At 31.9% G+C, this 15,238-nt stretch overlaps 1 protein-coding gene across 2 annotated transcripts in view; it reads right to left on the bottom strand.

The window, feature by feature from the left end:
• Window positions 1-162: 162 nt before the first annotated feature.
• FBXL16_1 (F-box/LRR-repeat protein 16) overlaps window positions 163-15,238 on the bottom strand; it is a 36,950-nt gene continuing 21,874 nt past the window's right edge. Inside the window, exons 2-5 of one of the 2 annotated variants that reach the window (XM_051210692.1) lie at window positions 12,121-14,670; window positions 4,397-4,728; window positions 2,149-2,297; window positions 163-470 (exon numbers count right to left, since the gene is read on the bottom strand). In XM_051210692.1, coding sequence (XP_051070711.1) covers window positions 4,725-4,728; window positions 12,121-14,645 — 2,529 coding nt within the window. In that variant the 5' untranslated portion in view covers window positions 14,646-14,670 and the 3' untranslated portion in view covers window positions 163-470; window positions 2,149-2,297; window positions 4,397-4,724. Of the gene's footprint in view, window positions 471-2,148; window positions 2,298-2,976; window positions 4,729-11,003; window positions 11,121-12,120; window positions 14,671-15,238 lie in introns of those variants that run through there. The other variant, XM_051210693.1, reaches the window with a different exon arrangement.

Here is a 15,238-nt window from a genome sequence, read left to right as displayed (position 1 = left end):
ATATATATATATATTGAGTAAACAGAAAATATAACACAAAAAATATATAAATTTTCGAAAATAAAAGCGTTATTTATTAATTTATATATTGTATCACAGAAGAAGTTGACGAGAGGTGATTTTGTTTGATTTCAATTGTTATAAGACGTGATTTGTATGAACAAAATGGGAAGGGATAGAAGAAAAAAAATACTTGTATGGTATGTATTAATTACGCATAATTGTCTTGTGATATATATATACCACATGACGTAGAATGTAAAATGATAAGTATATGTATATGAGTATGTATGTATATGGATATGTACATATTTTATATTATTAACATAATAATTTACAACCGGGTAAATTTTTGTTCAAATATAACTTCACTGGTTGTGTAGCTGCTGGTAAATGAGCCAATTCCAAATAATTCAAACGTGGATGACGAGCTAATGTACATAGACCATCCTCACTTATCCTTTTACAACCTATTTAAATAAAATTAAAATCGTATGAAAGTAAAATTGTATGAAATATATTATATGAAGGTGAGAAACTAAGTGGCAAATGGATTTTATAGTTTATTATTCAGTGTTGTTGATCTTGTTCTCTTGTTTAAAATACAATAGCTAAGATAAGGTTTTGTTCCTTAAGTCAATGCACTAGAGTATCGTACCAACTATCAGTCAGCTCTCAGAGCAGGTCGTACAAGATTTCACGGAAGCAGTTCACTAATGGTTGTCACATAACAGCGAAATAATATCGCTGTTTGAACTTCAGATTCGAAAACCGATCAATAAAAGGTAGTAAAAACCAATCTTCAAAATACCATGCTTCTGGGCACTGATCTTCATGAGTCTCATAAAAGCTTTATGAAACTCGTATATTTGGTGATTGAACCAGCGTCTTATAAACCTTCGTTCGAAACCATCAACAAAGAGATCTTAGATTCTTAGAAGTAGTGCATTTCTTGATCTCTGTATCTGAATAATCATAGTAATCACTATAGTGTATACAAATCGGTTCACAAGCAAGTGTTATTGCACAGATAGAACAAAATTTTCTCTTGGTGGTAAATGACTTAAAATTAAAGTGGCAGATTTTGAATACTAGTATCTTACAAAAAATCTTCGGTGTTTTCAGAAGATCCATGTAATTTCATTGATGATATTTTCGTGTGATATATTTCTTCTCGGACGAAAGGCTTTTTTGTCAAGCTCATGGTTATTCGTTATTCGATCTGCAAATAGCCAGTCTTGTCTGTTAAAGTTGTTTTCTTTCGATCCTTTATAGAGAGGTATTATGAGTATTTCTGCTTCCTGCTTTTCATTTGATCCATTTACAATAAAAAACAACAGTCAACTAAATAGGCTGTGAGATCTTTATAAAAACCAAATCCTAGTTTTTTCTGTAAAGTATGGTTTAAATCTTCGGTACCGTTTTCCACTGATAAAATGAAGTGGTTGACTGCCTTAATCACTCCACTTATCTGTAGGCAAGTTAATTATCAAAAAGTTACTCTTGTTTTACCGTACGACTTACATGTATTATTTGAAGTCGAATAATATACGAACACTCGAAACTAGTAGTTATCTTTAAATCATTTCTTGCGTTTGAACGAAACATTAAGTCAATTTCAAAGCTCTGAGTAATGGATATAATTGGCTTGCTTGAATCATAAAACTGGTAAATTCTATATGTAACTGTGTAGTGTTAGCCTAGATTAGAAAATATTCTGGAATTGTTAGACTAAAGTTAAAAATGTTCAAAATAACTTAGTTTAGAATTATTATTACTGGCTTATCCAGAAATTGAAACATATCTTACTAATGAAGGATATTTGATTCCAAAATTATGAACGGGCGATTTTAAAATATTGAATTAATTCGAAATGGTGTAATTATGGACTGAACTTGTGGGCCCGTAAATTGTATTCGCTAACCTGAAATTAAAAAGGCTACAAATTCATTTCTGATCATTCGTTTTCGATTTCAGTATGTAACATTAGGATTACTTTGATGAGCTCTCATTTCTTCAATTACAGTTTAACAAAGTACAACAAATTATAATTCCGATGAATTCGTTTACTCACTCTCTTATGATTTTGAAAGTGCATATTTGATAAAAACAATGTCATTGCTAAGTAAGTATGCATGTATAACTTACCACTTAAGCATAGATAATTTAATCCTGTCGTACTAAGTAAATGAGGTATACTACCGTCTGATAAATTGACACACCATCTTACGCTGAGATGTTGAAGACTAGACATTGTCGCTAAATGGCTTATTCCCAGATCAGTCAATTCTGTACACCTATAATTATTGAAAGCGGGTGAATGGGGTTTGGAGATATCAAAATTGTAAAATAAATTTATGATTAGAAAAGAGGATAATAATTTTATTATGATCATAAGAAAATATCAGTCTCTGAAACTACCTTCATGAGTATAACTATTCTCTTCGTATCCTACTAATAACTAATCACAACACAGATGTGTGGATCAATAGTTAAAAAGAAGTAAGCTCCAATTAGATACTATAGTTACCAATTCAAACTAATAATCAAAAGTGATGGGTAATTTGGAGACATTAGAAATACAACACTGAAATTATGAGATTGAAGGTGAAATACGTTATAATTTGTTAAGAATGTCCCGAATATAATGTAATTTAGGCTTGAATCAGATTTTAGGACAAATACATCTATGAGGTCAATGGTCACAATAAAGGGAAGTAGTTTGAAGCATAAAAACCACTTGTAATGTTCAGCCAGATTACGTAATTCATGAAATGATATGAATTAAGTGAAATATAATAAAAAAGGAGTTACTATTTAATACATTGCTCGACTATCTAAGGAGAGAGATAGTTCAACCAAATAAATTTAAACTGTAAAATACAGAAGGAAAATAAATATGAGCTACCTTAATCTTGAGATAATCTTTTACTTATTGAACATGTGACCAATCAAAGTAGAAAAGATTCAACCTACTTTTCGTGGATATAGATCTGTGAATTTTTAATGGTGCTAGTTCTTTGATAGTCTAAAATCTGTAGAGAATGCTTTATGCCTCCACTAATGACTTATGTCGCTCGATTATTCATTCAAATCAGGATGTAATTGCATCGAGGTTGATGGATGGGTTTTATGCTTATCCTTGGAGTTCTTTCACTTTTACTTGTGATGATGAAATACGTTATGATAGTTGTGTATGACTGCTACCTGACATAATTACCTAGTGCTGTAATTTCTAACGTATATGTATGCTACGAACATGCAATAAAAAGTCACTAGAATAAGATCATATAACAATGATTTAAATTATTGAGTTGGAAGTTATTGCAATAGAAATTCAGTGAAATACACTTTATTATCATTATGATTGGTTGTTTGATTATTCTAGTCATAAAAGTAATAAGCAATTGAGACGTATGTTTATGAATACAATTGATTTATCATTGATGGGCTGTAATTACTCATGGACAAAAAACATTGCTTTTATATCAATTTGAGTCCATCTGAACTTTGGGGAAATATATTTTTAATGTTTATCTATACTATGCAAGGTTATGAATAACAATAATTTATTCATAACCGTTAATTGTTAATGAATGGTTATTTTTTTAAATTTCTTGCATTATTCCCTACTATCTCTTGAACACTCGAGAAAAAGCCAAAGTGTGTGACTTAGGATCTAGAAGTCTGTCAGTGAAGTCGGTGATAAACCTTTTGTGTTTATTAGTTAATTGATTGTGAATGGACGTTTGGACTCGTGTAAGCAACTGATCAGTGTTATGTAAGCAAATGCAATCTATCCTCCTTACTCATAGTTATTCATTGGTGAAACGAGAAGCGTGTAATTTAGGATTCACATAAGTAAAACCAAATGCAAAATCTACATATCACTTTAACCAACTCAAAGAGAAAATTGTAAATCAGAGAATTGGCTGGTTGAAACAATGTTTTAATACTTTTGTCATTGAGTTTTTACAATTAAAATGTTGACTAAGAAGAACTTATATCGAAATTTTATATCTTGTGTTAAGAATTTCTTATTATACTTTGATGTAGTATTTAATAAGATGGTTATTATCTAATAACATAAAGAAATATATTCTTCGTGTATCTGGTCAAGAACTATACAACATTTGAATCTTGTGTAACAAATTCATACTGCAGTATTAGTTCTAATGATCAAAGTATATCTACTTGTGTGAAGCTATGACTTGGCTGTTTTATTTTTTACGTCGCCCAAGTTAGTGGATTGTAATGTTTCAAGTTACCATACCTACACTGGTTTTGAACAGGCAAAAGTTACAGATATGCTTTATGTACATTTACGTCTATCTAGTTAACAAAAATGTGTAAATTTCTTGTAGTAATAAAATTACAATAATCTATGATGGACGACCTTAGTATAATTTTGCAAATTGGTAAGTAATACTGGTTTGTTCAATTGAATACACTGATCGATCATGTAATAGTAACCGATGTTCTGATTTTTAATCTCTATTGCTAATCGAAATATATTGATTAAGTGAAAATGCGACCACTAGACTAAGCCATTCAACATGGCGGTATATTATGTTTCTGATATGATATAGTTGAAAACAATAGATGGAGAATCCTGGACTTAGGCTTCATATCAGTTGATTCTGGCCAGCAAGTATTATTTTCAATTTCAGTTCGTATATTGTACCAGTTGCTATCATTACTTCTTCACTTGTCTTAACATGTAGTTACCTTCAAATATGAAATAAATAGAAAAAATGAATTCATTGATCATATTCTAAATAAATTTGTTTGATTCGTGATTCAGCAAATTTATTGAAAACAATTATAAAACTGTATGCATAATAGCAAAGCAATCGATAATTTAATGTAAGACAAAAGACATTTATTATTATCATTATTCAAACTGACGTTGTGATTGGATAGAGATAAACGACTATGTAAATCGGTTGCGTAACATATTAAAACAAAATGGAGAATAAGATAAATACAAATTTTATAAATGAATTTAAAGTAAGATGTTAACAGGACAAAACAGTTGGTCAATACTTAATAGTGAAGATGAAGACTATAGTATTGAGTTATGCAGGCCTTACTAGAACATGGCTTCCTAGGTGAAGGACACACGCTATGGGGTTGTAGAGAAGACAAGGACTAACTGTTTTTGTAACGTTTCTTTTCACAGTAGAGATAACCTTAGATGATAAGTCTGTTACCACCGAATGACTTTCACTTCCTATTCATTTATTATTACCTCTAAGTATACCTGGTTGGGGACCGCGAGATGATAGCAACCGATGGTTAGAGACCCTGAATGACATGGCTCAAAATCGTTTGCAATGGCGTAGGTGCATCCACTCTTTGTGTTCTCCCTGATTCTAATCTGTATTCTTCATGTCCCTTTTTTCTCTTCCAAAATTTATTTCACTGTGTTATACTCTTTAAATAACATCTCCAAACCCTAATCTTCCCGATTACTGCTTATAATCTTACTACCTCTACCACTACGGGATTTGAATCGACAGTTGTATCTCTGTGCTAATGTGGTGTGGCAACTTGGACTGATGTACGTAGGTACGAAGTTCTACGTTGTTACTGACTGACTGATTCGTGCAAAATAGTCTTTTGGAACCTTCTGGATATAATGGTTACTGAAATACCAAATACACATAAGTAGGTGAAATGGCTTGTACGAACAAAAGTGGCCAGGTGTATTAGTTTCGCTGTTAGATTTTGAAAAATAATAGCTTGTTGTAAAACCTTAACCTCTAAAGATATGCCTAAAGACGTCACCTCAACATAATCTCATTTAAATGGAGCTGTATAGTAGAGACTGGTACGATATCAAGCACACATAAGTTATTCTAGCTACTGAAAAATTCGCTCATTATTCTCAAGCCACATTTCGACCTTGTCAATTATTCTCTTATTAACCCTGACCATTTTTTATGTGAATGCAAATATTAAGTCATATTTGATCAAAAGGAGTTGGCTCACTCGCCTTCTTCGTTGCGTGTCACTTCACTTCGTTTCTCTGATTGTCTGTCCAGATCAATGAGTGTGTGAAATATACGTATTCAGAATTCATTCTCATATTTGGCTTCTTTTACTCTGTTATTCGCTAACGCGAATTAAGTTGATGAAAATATACGAGGGTTGGCGGCACGTATATTTCGATAACAATCAACATACGATCTAACTAGGACCAAGGCCACTAAAGTAACTCAGTGTCAAGGAAATGCATGGGGTAAGCATTATCAATGATGGCATACTGCACAGAACTTAATGTACTGAAGCCTTTTGTGCCCGGGTAAATATAAGTATTTACAGGTGACTCACACTGTTATATACACTCCTATTCGCACTGACAAAGAGCTAAGAGGCACAAGATGTCTACTCTTTTAAGAGCCATACCACCTGTAGGGAGATTAAACACGTTCTAGACGAATTTGTTGAGGTTCTAACGAACGGATAGTGGTTTTGGATGACAGAACTGAATAAGTTGGAAGAGTTCTAGTCAGCTTGTGTGCTTGTCTATGCACACATATTTTGAGTCTGAAAGTTAAAGAACATCATATTTAACTCCACTACCGGTTTTGAATAGTGAAGATTGGAGTTGTAAAGTTTAAATATACATGATAATGAACTTTCTAAGAAAAAGTCAGTGTTACAAATACAGAACATAGTTATTCTCAGAAGAGACTTAATTTTAGGAACTACAATGGTTACTTGGTGATACTAAACGTGAAAATGTTCTCAACATAATCTGTGTAATAACAGTCAATATCTTTGATATAATCAACTTCACAAATCTTATTGAAGAAAGAGTAAATAAATTGTTGTTTTGAAGAGGATAAGGATTCAGATGCAAAGATTTCCACATTCGTAGGAAGTGGTTTCATAGTGATCTAGTTCTAATTTGAATCTTCTTGGGAGTTTGCATCCCCTACTTACACGTAATCATACTAAGGACCTTCAGATTTTATGATGAGTACAATACTATCTCTAGTTTTCAAATAGTTCTACAGAAAATATCGTTTCGTGGAAAAAACTGTCTTGAAATTGTACGATATTTATATTAAATCCCATGAAGAACTGTGCTTACATATCAGTATGAATTAATTAATATGACTTATTTACTAATCATTAAACAGTGAAGTAAAATGAAACTTCGTTGTTTTTATTTCAAGTGCAAAGAAATAAAGTTTTGAAGGACACATTCTGAGGTGGTGGTGATTAGACAGTGGATAACTAGGTTCATTTTATTTTGTCTTCATTTTAAGTGGCAAGTTATAAAATTTTAGTAATAAAGCCGAGAAATCGGTCATGTTAGTTATTACAGGTTGTTTTTTAGAGTGTATTATTATTATTACCATTACTATTGCTTCTATGACTATCAAATATTTTTTTGAAAAGATAAAAACCAACTTCCAAACTAACAGTAATTGAAATGGATGATTACGTAACTCATAAAAGTACGGGGATAAAAACAGAAAAGACAAAGCTGTTAGGTTTTAAGGTATAACCCGTATGAGGCTTGTTTGACATACTACTCCTGAAACCGTTATAATACCTTATGGCGGTGATAATCAGCTATATGATTAAAGTATTTAATAATGTGCACATTAATGAAACTATCATTCGTTTAAACTTCGTTTCTTAAAAAAACTATGCATTAACTCAGTATGGTATACTTAAGTGTTTTACCAAACGCATTCATATTTGTGAGGAAATATATGGTCATCTACCATTTGCATTCGTGTTTGACGGCTTGTTTGAAAATGAAAGAAAACAACTAAAAGATGGTGGATAGGTTTAAAGGTTTGTAAAAATAGGGCTATTGCATATTAAAAATAATTGACATCAAATACTGCATATTTGATTAGTAATATCAATGAGTAATATAATAACCATAGTCTTTCGCGAAGCTAAAATTTTAACATCTCATTAATTCTACTTTTGAAGAGAATTACAATGGACATGAGGAGCGTCCTCTGAAGTGTGTTCTTCAAAACAAGTGAGACAACTACTCTTTAGATAGGAGTAACTCAGTACAGTATTTTCTGATTCATGAGCTTCTCTGTAATCTAGGAAATCAGTTATGGAGTATGAGTCTCTCAGATATAGTTTTCCGTAAATGCAAAGATACACTTGAAGGTAGCTTTTGAATTAGTATAGTAGATTTTGGTAAAATACAGCGTTGACTGATAAACTCACGTGACTGAATAGATCATATTATTAAGTTTCATAATATTTCCATATGTTAAGGTCTTAAAGTGTTCAAACATTCAGTGAATTTTTAGCGACGTTCTACTAAACATTTCTGTTTTCTTGTTGTGTGGATTTGAAGTTTGGTAACTCGAAGTGCTTCATAGTTGAGTCATGCTCTACTATTTTTATGACTGACTTTATGTAATAATTACTACCTGATATTTAGTGAATGCTTTTGGACGTTCCACTATGTCATATTAATACAGAAATGAGAGATGTTGTTTTCCTATGATCATACCGACTTTGATTAATATTAAATCAACCAATAAATGATTGATTTCTTCTTACTAAAAAACACTAAATTACATTATCTTTCTGAAAAGAAATTTGATTTGAAAATAAGAACAATAATTTTATAATGAATAAAATATTAAACTAACGGATAAATAATGACAAAACTCTAATAAACTGTGTTCAGTGAAATTTCATTTCAGTAGTTTAACAGTGATTCAAACGTTGGGAGACTCGGAGTTCATAGACCCTATCTCATGTATAGTTGAAGTTAGTATTATGTTTATTTTAGGAATACTGTGTTTAGGATGATGGTTATCATATATAAGCAAATCTCATAACTAAATAACACTGAACGGCCGTTTCGTCCTATTGTGGGACTCAGCAGTGCGTATCCACGATCCGGCCATATGCTCACTAGTGAATGGCTTTAAGAGGTATTTCCTGGAGTTCTAGTGAGAAGGAGTTACCAGTGGAGTTCAACCGGGTCTTTTATGAGATAGTAACTTACTGCGGAGGAAGAAATCAGGAAGAAGCGCTGGAAGTGGATAGGACACACATTGAGGAAAGCACCCAAATGCGTCACAAGACAAGCCCTCACATGGAATCCTCAAGGCCAAAGGAAAAGAGGAAGACCAAAGAACACATTACGCCGAGAAATGGAAATAGACATGAAAAAAATGAACAAGAATTGGATGGAACTAGAAAAGAAGGCTCAGGACAGAATGGGTTGGAGAATGCTGGTCGGCGGTCTATGCTCCATTGGGAGTAACAGGCGTAATTAAGTGAGTAACTTACTGTAGACGATGGTGGATGTGTCAATGAATTTCGTGGATTAGTTTAAGTTAGATATTAACACCGTTGGATGCCGGCTCAGTGGCCTAGTGGTTAAGTGCCCGCGCAAGACTGATAGGTCCTGGGTTCGAATCCCGCGAGGTGGGGTCGTGGATGCGCACTTCTGGGGAGTTCCATGCTAGGACGAAACGTCCGTCCAGTGCTTGCAGGTATTCCGGGGTGGTCTAGCTTCAATTGACTCATGATCTAAACTATTAAAATTACTATAATATCCACAATACCCCTTTTTATACGTAAGGTATATATGCATATTTGGAATACAGTGTTTATATCTTAATAATAATTTTCGAAACCTTGATGCTGTTTACATTTAGATTTATTTCAGTTTATCTACTGGCCTTATTCTCGTTTAAATGTTACATTACAAATAAAATTTTATCTGTTCTCATTTAAGAAGAATATTTTTATACGGAATTCAGGTAGTTATTTGACTAAATATGTGATAACCCTTTTATCTAGTATTCATTTCGTCTTTGTAAAGTCAAATATTCTTTTGTATCTCTCCGCCATTGATGGGGATAGTGATTAGAAACATCTAAAAAATTAAATTCCAATTAATGAGGATACTTAAACTGTAGAATTATAATCAAGTCAGCTATGAGAAAATTTCAATTCAAAGTGATCCTAATTTTTTAGTAATGTTATCTTTAGAAATCCTTATTCAATCAGAATGTCATAAGTTACTTATAACATACGCGTTATACTACTGAGAGAAGCAAAAAACGTAAGAAAAAATGAAGTTTTTAAAAAAAATTTCTCTATTCACTGATACTAAATAAAGTAAACAATAATAGTTTATCCAGAATCATCTAGGCGGAAATGATATGATCAAACCGATTTTGATTGTACTAAATATTCTTTGTTTCTCTTTACTGTTCAAAATTGTTTTAATTTAATTCACTTATTTGTTCTTTGAAGAAGTCACTAACATTAAACTGTGAAGCATCAGAAATTCAATTTTCTATTCACTACGATATTAGAAATGTATCATTTTATTATCATACATTACTTTTACATTAAAAACACCCATACACAATATCCTTCATGATTATTACTTGTTTAATAATGATTAAATTAATTACTTTTTGTTCATATTAACTAAATTGAATTCATTTATAAGGGTTTATATTTTAAAAAAACGTTGGTGGATATCTGGATTCAGTAGCTTGGTGTATAACTCATTGCTATTTGAAATAGTAGGTTCCATTTCGGAGTCTGAGTGTACACATCAACACTGGAATTTAGGCACATTCAGCTGACGAATGCTAAACTGGATGAAACACATGTCCTGGCTTCTACTTCTGATCACAATCCAAATATATAAAACATCAATTTTTCGAAAACATTTTGGAATCCGACCAATATATTAAATACACAAAGTAAACTAAATAAATGTTGACATATTCAAAAATTTGTTTGCAAGATTGAACTAGGTAAATGAATTGGACATGAAACAATAACGAGTACCAGTGTATGGACCTAGTCGTTTCTCATTATACGAAAAACAGATCTTCTGGATGGACCGTTATGTTAAATACAGCAAACAGCACTTGAATACATTATTTCAATTATGTTTCATTGAACCCCAAGTTTACTTCGATAAGCGTTTATTCAATAAAGCTATTTGAAATTCATAATATTTAACTCACATCTATCGTATAAGTTTGACGCGATTCACCCTGGTTATTTTGGAGGTGTTGAGTTCTCTGGACTGGTTGGTTGAATCGTGAAGCTTTCATTGTCTTTATAAACGTCATCTACATATACTTCAAAAAGAAGCGAGCTATTAGAATTTCTCCATAAATGATTAATATGCTAGTTCTATTATGATGAAACCATCCAGCTTAGAGAACGAAACACTTTCAAATTCGCCCGATTGAGCCACGCTTATTCGCTATAATCATTCTATTTATTGGTATTTTATTTAAACCATTTGATTTGAAGTAGTGGTTACATTATTAAAAATTGTCTTGTATTTTATACCTAAATCATTGTATTCAGGTAACGATCAACGACAAGTTATTATATTAATACATACTTCATCTTTCTGATACAGTGGTAAAAATTTTGTTGCCATTTCAATCTTTAAGCTGATTGGGATGTTGTTTTAAAAGAAATGTTACGTTACATGATAATGTTTATTCATTGTTAATGTTTCCTCAAATATATATATGCGCGACAGTATAGCTTGATGGTGAATTCGTTGAACAGAGATCCCTTCGCTGAACTTCTTGTTTTTTGATGCGGCGCAAAATAATTCCAAAGATATCCATTTTGAGAACCTAATACAGTCCCACGAAATGCGCTTCAGTGTCTTGATCGACCTCAGTCTGATAACATTTAACTTCTGTAACAGGCACCGTGATTATTTGGTTAGTGCCTTTAATGATAGATGTGAACTGCCATCGTTTTACATAAATCTAAGAATTTAAAAAGTTTATTAAATAGTCCACTTTTAGTTCAGAATGACCTGAGTTTAAATAAAGTGTGAAAGTTATTCACTTGATCCTAGACATCTGAAGATATAATATGATAATGCCTCAAAATTGTTTTTCATTGGTTTAATTATTTCTGACGACTGTGGATACAGCTAAATTTTTTGGAAAATTCTACTACCTACTGATAATAGTATTAAGACTGCATTTCCAAATATTCCATAAGTGTGGTATCTGTTTATATGATTCATAGTGAAATAAAAGTATCAGTATAAGTGATAAGAAAAAGAATAAACGAGAATATTATCATCATCGATTTGCTGAAACTCACCTGTCTAGTAGTAATTTTTTCAACAGAACTAAATCACATGCCACGCATTCTAATCCGCTGTCAGTGATCTTCGAGCACCATGATAAATTCAATGATATTAAACGTTTTAGATTTTCACATATCACATCTAAACCGTCATCAGTTAGCTTGCTGCATCCACTTAAACTCAAAACTTGTAGGTTGTTCAGTGTATAGGCCAGTGTCATAATACCTTGATTTGTTACATCCATACACTGAGTCATTTCCATTGTATGCATATTAATTCGTTGTTTTGTACTGAAATAACTTAATGCTGCATCTGTTATATGATAAGCTTGAAATTTAAAACATTTTAATTCTGGTAATAGATGTCCAATCGCATTCATACTTTCATCTGAAACATTGATGCAATCAAACACTGTTAAACATTCAATGCTCGGTAAAAGACAAGACCAAAATGCTAATTCAGTAAAATCGTTACAACACTCAAATTCCAATTGTTTTAAAGAAGGAAATAAATTTATTAAACGTGACAATGATTGGTCTAGTATACTACATGATTTAAATATTATATGAGTGAATTTATGTGTATATGATGAATTACTATTAATGTTCTCCAAACTTGAGCGATTTGAAGAAATAGAGTTTTCAGAATCACTAATTTTTTTAAATTTCCATGTATCACTCGATGCTGAAGGTGAATCAGTATTTAATGATAATTTATTTTGTATAGCATAGTTTACTGTTATAAGACTATTGTCTTGTATAAAACCATTTTGTTGTTGTTGTTTTTTCACTTGGTTTTGGAATGAATTAATAAAATCATTTGTCTTTAACACTGGATTATTATTCTCGTCTTTTTCATTTATCCATGTTGAATAGTTTTCATTTGATGTCAATAAGATTCGGTTGTTGAATGTTTTAGTTTTAGTTAAGGTGTTTGCAACTGTTGTATTTATCTGAGGGAAATACGTTTCTATAGTGGAGGATTGTGATAATGATGTCAAAATTACGTTGTGATTTGGGCTTAATAGCATTTCTAGTATATTATACAATACTGAACTAAATCTCTCAACTAACTGTACAATTTTAATGGTTTCCAGGTGTCTGTTTATAGCGGATACAATGCGAATTCGAATAGAGTCTTCTAAATAACTGTACAATAAATCATTTGGCAATGGAATGTGATCACTATGGTTTGAAATAATAACTGGATCTTTATAGTCTGCATATTGATTCGATTTTGAATCCTCGTGACTGTTTTCTATTTCCCTAATTAATTTTTTGATGTTTAAAACAAAGCATAATTTATTCTGGAAACCATTTAAACACATAAATTCATACCATGTACGGCATACGATTGAATAATGAATCAGTTCATTTCCAGTTAAATAAACAAATATATTATTCATGAAATTCTTATTCAACCATAATGATTCGATTGTATGTGGACAACCCCTTTTTTGACGTCTTACATAATCTCGATAACGTGTACATGATAGTTTCTTAACTGGAATGTTTAAATTAATTCGTAGTCCTTGATTTACTAATCTTTGTTTTATGGCAGCTACTGTTGTTCCACGATGAGATGATAAGGGTGAAGAAGACGATGAAATTGAATTATTTGAATAACGATTGGATGTATAGCCGGTAGAATCGCTACCATTGATACTATTATTATTACTAACAATACTGTTTTTACAGTTACGTGCAAGAATAGCTAAACGATATGTCATAGTCGGCGAAAGTGTAGCTTTGAATGTGAATGGGGAATCTGTTAAACTATTTATATTACTATGAGCACGTCTGTCATTAGCAGCATTGCTATCTGATGAAGGCTTATTTTTTATTGTAAAACTATGTCTTGGCACTGGACTACTGGGTAACGAGTTTGAGATCTTCGAATTCGATAATCGATAATCAGAATAATTTGAAATCACAGTTTTTAACGAATCACTATTTACAAATCCATTAGGTATAATGTTTTTTCTATTTTGTGTCATTGCTATTGTACCAGAAGAAATTGTAGGGTTTTCAAGGGAATTTATTTCAGAATGTTTTACAACCACTGACTTCCCCGATAATGATGAGTCTCCTTTTCCATCTGAAATTCTACCGCCAAGATTTGTGCTACTAATACTAGTAGTATTGCTATTGGTGTTACTTGCATCGCTAGCAGTGATGTTATTAGGGATAAAGAACAGTTTATTACAAAGGGTACATTTATCATCTGTAAAGTGTTCACTGTTCTTATGATTCTTCTCAAACCGATTTTTTTCTTCAGTTGAATTAATAACGGAATGATGATTGTTAGTTTTAGAATTATTGGCTACAATTCTGTTAGTGGCTGAAATAATATATTCATTTGTCACGGGGTTTTTTATTGTATCCGATTCAAAATTTAAAACAACTGATGACTTAGTCATTGTAGCTGTTGAATTGTTCACTGTGACCGTGGAAGAAGTGGTTGTAGCATTTGATTTAGTAAAACGTAAATTTTTCAAATTGTTAGAAAAGTCTATACATGCTTTGGCAAATGATGTCATATTGTTACAAACATTCCTGAGGTAACTAGGATGAAAAATAAAAAAAAGCATTACGAAACACCATTAATAAGTTCTGAATACACGTCGTATGTTTTTTCATTAAGTTACAGTTTACTCATTTAAGACAACTCTTATTATTTTCCCAAACATAACGCATATCCTTCACTCAGTTGCAGTAGTCATAGTTACCATATTTCAGAAGCGATAACAGGTATAGGCCGAACCGTGTTATTTTGGGCATTTTTCTAGAAAGTTGAATATTATGATAGAAGTTTATTCGTAATTAATAATATCTAATTAAAGTGAGTTTATTTAAGCGAGCATTAGTTGTACAGGATAAAGAAGTCTAAAATTATATTTTATGGGGAAACTAAATATCATTCTTTCATCCAGAAAAGACAGGTGTTTATTAACAGTTGTCTACGCAAAATACTTCAGATCCGTTGGCCGGACACTATTAGCAACAACGCACTGTGGAAGAGAACAAACCAGATCCCAGCGGAGGAAGAAATCAGGAAGAAGCGCTGGAAGTGGATAGGACACACATTGAGGAAAGCACCCAAATGCGTCACAAGACAAGCCCTCACATGGAA

Source organism: Schistosoma haematobium, chromosome ZW (assembly GCF_000699445.3).
Source record: "Schistosoma haematobium chromosome ZW, whole genome shotgun sequence".
NCBI classification, from domain to species: Eukaryota; Metazoa; Platyhelminthes; class Trematoda; order Strigeidida; family Schistosomatidae; genus Schistosoma; species Schistosoma haematobium.
The sequence above is the reverse complement of the archived record's forward strand: the minus strand, read 5'-3'. Positions and strand labels throughout refer to the sequence as shown.